The 5,502-nt window shown below is 42.4% G+C and overlaps 1 protein-coding gene and 1 long non-coding RNA gene across 3 annotated transcripts; both read left to right on the top strand.

Annotated features, from left to right (window-relative positions):
• The first annotated feature begins 1,176 nt into the window (after positions 1-1,176).
• Positions 1,177-2,748, top strand: LOC117150222. Of its 2 annotated transcripts, none has more exons than XR_004460752.1 (3): positions 1,177-1,284; positions 1,438-1,569; positions 2,402-2,748. It is a non-coding gene; the product is annotated as an uncharacterized LOC117150222 (long non-coding RNA). The 2 variants fall into 2 exon arrangements; XR_004460751.1 differs by having other exon boundaries at positions 1,438-1,714; positions 2,402-2,731.
• Positions 2,749-3,082: 334 nt separating this feature from the next.
• Positions 3,083-4,528, top strand: LOC117142465 (beta-1,4-glucuronyltransferase 1). The gene is made up of 2 exons (XM_033306461.1): positions 3,083-3,808; positions 3,886-4,528. The coding sequence occupies exons 1-2, from the start codon at positions 3,134-3,136 to the stop codon at positions 4,432-4,434; spliced, it is 1,224 nt and encodes a 407-aa protein (XP_033162352.1). The 5' UTR covers positions 3,083-3,133; the 3' UTR covers positions 4,435-4,528.
• Positions 4,529-5,502: the final 974 nt, after the last annotated feature.

The following is a 5,502-nucleotide window of genomic DNA, read 5'->3' as shown; positions in this document are numbered from 1 at the left end:
AAAAGCTTCAGAAAGCTCTTATGCTTAGTTTCTCAAAAAGGTCAACATGGCACCAGCAAATCTATTAACCAATTTATTTGGCCTTGTAATAGTGCAAATGGATCCAGCAATCGTCCAGAGTAAAGATTTTGGTCCGGGCTCTTGTCCTGGTACTGGTTCAGATTCAGATTCTGTTTCTGGTTCAGGTGCGGTGCGTGCAGCTGATGGCGGAAGCACGTCTGCCGGCCATTTTGTTTGGAATGTGAAATCAAACCGGAAATGTTGAAATATGCAGCGTGGCTCTGACTCTCGGCCCGACCACACCCCCCGTTTCCGCCCGGTGCCGCCCAGTCTCGCCTTCCGGCTCATTTGTATTGTCCTGGATGACGGCTGTTGAAGTTGGCTGGTGTCGACAGGAGGACAGAGGGCCACATTAAACGTCAACGGCCATATGTCAAAGGATAGCTTATGGCCGAACTTAAATAAAATACAAAATTCGTGTGCTCGGACGGGAAGCTGCTGTTGCAACTGTGCTTCCGGCCAGTCTGTGTCTTGGTTATCCGGCCTCAAGGATTAGCAGTGAATCGGCTCAGGACTGAAACAATCGGCTCACTCGAATGGCAAATGCTAACACCGAAATTAAATTATGAACCATGCTCGCCAATAGAAAACATTTTATCTTGCTAATTCAAGCTCGGTGCAGAGCAAAGACATTTGAATTGAAAAGCGTTTTCGGTTAGAAAATCAATTGGGCAAATGTGAACAAGTGAATAAACATCAATCTAAATTCAAATATCCATTGTTATATAAACTAGCAGAAAATACATTTAAAGCGTGACAGTTGCATTTCAGTATTAAAGGAGATGTAAATTGAATTACGATTTAGCTTGGTTATTTTGTTAGCCACATTTTTATTGAGCCACAAGCATATCTATGATTTTTTATATAATTTCAGACAAACTTTAGTGTAAATCGCATAACTTTTGGTATTATTTTCTAAAAGGAATATGTTTAAATGGTTGTCTCACTCAAAAAGTTATATTCCTGTTGTATAAGTTCACTTTTCACTTTTAAAATTCTTTGTCAATGCTTATTATTACTTTTGCTATCTTTACCTCTCTCTCTCTAATTATTTGCTTTATAAATTTTGTAATTTAATAAGATACAGCCTGGACTTTTCATATTTTGATTAACAACTAGGTAGTCCGTATTTTCAGCTGACTTTTGCTTTACGAAACTCTATCCACCTGATTCCTGTTTCCTCGCCCTGCCATTTTTTCTGACATTTTTATGTCCGACGCACAGGTAAATATGATTTCTTTGGGAAAAAAGCACTTTCACCTTTCTCCCGGGGCCATTGATCCGCCCTGCATCAAAAGTTGCGCCCAACTTCGATGCAGTTCTCCCACACATTTTTCCTTTTCTCTATTATAAACTGATTTATTGGTTCATTTCCAGGCGCCCGGATCAAGGACTAATGCCAGCTCGGTAAAAGTTGATCGGGCCAGGGAGCGAAAGTAGTGGTGGGCCAAAGGTAGACACGGTAAATTAGATTTGGCACTGCCCTGCTGATGATGATGCATGCGACAAGTGAGTTAAGGTTCCAGGTGGATCGGGGAGTCTCAGCCAGGTGCAGCAAGTGGAAACAATAAGAGCAACAGACGGCGAACGTAACTTTAAGCCGATATCAAATCTTTCAATAATTAATATGGCCCACAGCCAGCCAAGCCATAAGGTAGGGTGCACATTGGCGTCGAGCTGGCTGGGCAAACAAACGCCGGCTCATAAATAAACACACAGAACGTTTCAGTTGGTAAAGTTTTCCATGGAGCCGCACACACACTGCCCAAAAATCAACATCGCATGCAAATTCATAAGCTTACACCTCGCAAATACCACAGGCAATATTTTAAGCCCACTCAAAAACACTGCATTTACTAACTACTGCTTTATGTTTATGCCACCAATTTAAATGGGCCGCACTTTTATGCTTTAAAAACAATGAATAGTCAGCAAGGCACTCTTCTAAAAATTTATAAAATACTAATAAACTAAATTCTAAACTTCCGCATAATAAACAAATATTTTAAAAATATATACATTATTATAGAATATTATAAACTCTGCAACAATCTACATTTTATGGCATTGGGTTTTGTTTACAGTCCCATCAGCCTAGTTTTTTCTCCAAGTGCTTGACTAGCACACATCAGAACGTGTTCATTTCCGGCTACAGCATTTACCGTGCATATCCTGTGCCGTGTATCCTTGGCCAACTCTCCTTCGACTCGTTGCTGTTGCGTTGTGTCCTGTTGCTGTTGCCTTTGCCAACTGTGGCTGCCTAAGCCGTGCTCCATAGTCGATACAGAAAGCTTTCAGATTTAATTTTAATTAGGTGCTATTGAATTTATAAATTTTTCAGCTGCTGTCGCCGTCCTGCGCCCTTTGTCCTTCGTCCTACTCCATCCCATTTTGGCTGCTCCTCCACCGCACACGACCAACTTTGCCAGCCATTTGCAAAAGTTCGCAGGGGAATCCCATCGGAGAGGCCCTGCCTGTTGCCTGACACTAATAACAATAATCGCAAATTGTATTTTCATGAATTTTCAACTCGTAATTACTAATATTTCAATATACATACAAATACATAATCTATATACACAGCACCCCCATCGGGCGCCCAAATGCGAATGGAAGCCAAAACTGGCGCATAATTAAAATTTGTTGTCCACGGCTGCTGCTGTGAAAAGGGACGTGGGCATGGTTTGGATGGATTTGGGTGCGAGTTTGGGGATTTACCTTTAACAATGAACAATGTACATTAATTTTCCGTATTAATTGTTTATTTGCGCAGCCTGCATATTAAAATGTCTGCTAATCAATAATAAACCCCATTCGCAACAGATTATTTTTCGTTTGGGGTTTCGTTTTCATTTGGCGGGGGAGGGGGTGTCAAGAAGCCTTTTGGGAAAGGTTGGCTTAATTGAGTTTTAAATGATTCTTTAAGCTTTCAATTAAGGAACACTTTAAAGGGTTTTCTGCATTGAAAGAAAAATATACTTGTTATAACATCCATTTTAATTCTGAGCTATTTATCGAGGAAGCATACGTCATGCCCAAATACAGTTTGTGAAAAGCCCAGAAAGAAAACAATATGTTTCGACTCTTTGGCCTTCTGATCTCACTCATAGTCCTTACTTTTGTCCTGGGAATCAGTTGTCTGGAGAAGGTCACCCTGGCCAAGCTGAAAAAGTTCGTGAACTGCGAGTCTAAGGCTTTCAAGTCCAGCCATGCGATCTACAAGGATTACTGGGTGCTGGAGAACTATGTGATGGCGGAACACGGCGATATTCCGTGCTATTCGAATGTGACCTACACCACCCATGCAGACTATACGTATCTGGATAATGTGGTGCCCCTTCTGGAACGCTGGCGATCGCCCCTCAGCCTGGCCATATATGCTCCTGGCACGGACTTCGAGCCCACTATACAGAGCATTCTTTACCTGCTTCAGTGCCATCCTGGCCACGACCTGGTTCGCCAGCTGTGCAGCATTCATTTGTACTTCGACGTGGAGCACTTGCCCCAGGTGGTGCTGCCACCCGAAACGGCTCTAAAGGAGCCAGTCAACTGTAATGGACCACCGCCGTATGAGAATGTCTTTAAAGGGAACATGTACAGGGCTCGAAACACACTGGATTATCCCGTCAATATGGGACGCAACATCGCACGCCGGGCTTCGCTGACGCACTACGTCCTGGCCTCGGACATCGAGCTTTATCCCACGCCCGGATTGGTGCCCGACTATTTGCATTTCCTTGGCCGCAAAGTAAGGTTTATTATTGCACTTTTTGGTTACGATTTGGTTGCTGATGTCAGTTGGCAATAACGATTTTAAAATCACAGGTGATTGGAATTCCAGGACAGCAGCCCACTTCGCCGTTGGTCCATGTGCTGCGGATCTTCGAGGTGATGTCCAATGTATCTGTACCGAACACCAAGCCGCAGTTGCAAGAGATGTTGAAGTCGGGCGAAGCAGTGCCATTTCACATGGACATCTGTGAGGCGTGCCATAGGGGACCCAACCTGGAGGAGTGGATAAATGCGAGCGTCGTCTCCCAGGAACTGAATGTCTTCAATGTTGGCCACCGCTCGGAAAATAACAACAATTGGGAGCCAATATTTCTGGGCACCGTCGAGGATCCACCCTACGATGAGCGATTAACGTGGGAGGGTCAGCGGGACAAGATGACCCAGGCGTATGCCATGTGCGTTCTGGACTACGAGTTCCATATCCTGGACAACGCCTTCCTGGTCCATAAGCCCGGCATCAAACAGCCCGGCAATCGTAAGGAGACCTTCCCTCAAGCACGCCGAACCAATGGGCTGATCAATAAAAAGATCTCCAGGGAGATGCGGATGATGTACGGTTCTCGAAGTGGATGTACTATTTAGATGTAGTCCTGCTATAAGAAAGTGCTATTTCAAATTCAATGTTTTCTAAAATGTGTGCCTACAATGTAGGGAAATACAAATTGTAATAAGTATAGCTTAAGCTAGTTTAATTGGGGTATCATTTAATTGTTTCATTTACATCTGCAATATAAGAGTAACTTATATTAGTGGTTTATATATTTAAAGTCATATCTAAGCTCAAACTTTTATTACTCTTTTTTAAAGGGCACTTAAAATTCGCCATCGCTTTTCCGCTTCCTTCAATGTTTGCTTAACTTTTTCTGTTGTGCAGTTAACAAAAAAAAAATCAACAATCAACTGCAAAAGCAACAGCATCAATAGTATAAAATATGAACTGCAAACCTAAATAAATATTTATTATTTGCAGCATTCTACTGGTTGTGTGTGTGTGGTGTGCGTGTGTGTTTTATATGCCAGTGAAATTTTTAGCTTAATTGAATATCAATTCGTTTTAAAATGCTCACCATCAAATGGGGAGTGCGGCGGCAGTAAAAAGAAATCGAATCGCTGGGCGGGAATTTTAGAGGCTGATTGGCGAGGAGACCGAAGGGATATGGAATATTTATAGCGCAAATTATTAGCATACAAAATGCAATTGATGCCCTCCAGTGATTAATTAAAATGTTTCCGAGCGCATATAAATTCATATTGTTTATTGCGGTTCATGCACAGACACAATGCACTCGTGTAAGTGCCAATTGCGAGGTCATGCGCCATTTTTGTGGTTCACAGCACTTTGCGGATGACCCAAGTGCCTCGTACCCCACCCATCCTGGTCACCTGGCAGGAATCCGCACGCTTTAAGGACCAGCTGTGGTTTAATAACATCGACTCAAGGGCCTAAACTTCAACTCGAAAGCTGCTTAAGTATCTTAAAATTAAGCAATTGAAGGGTTATTGTATAAAATTTGTTAAAAAATAATAAGATGTACATATGTAACAAGCTCTATGATGAATTTTTGATTACGAAAGTCTATAATTGGAGTCCTGCGGCCCGTTGGAAACCTTATAAAGCCAAAAATATCCTACTACCAACCGCTGGCCAAA

This window comes from Drosophila mauritiana, chromosome 2L (genome assembly GCF_004382145.1).
Source record: "Drosophila mauritiana strain mau12 chromosome 2L, ASM438214v1, whole genome shotgun sequence".
Lineage (NCBI taxonomy): Eukaryota > Metazoa > Arthropoda > Insecta > Diptera > Drosophilidae > Drosophila > Drosophila mauritiana.
Note: the sequence above shows the minus strand (reverse complement) of the source record. Positions and strands in the feature narration are given on the sequence as shown.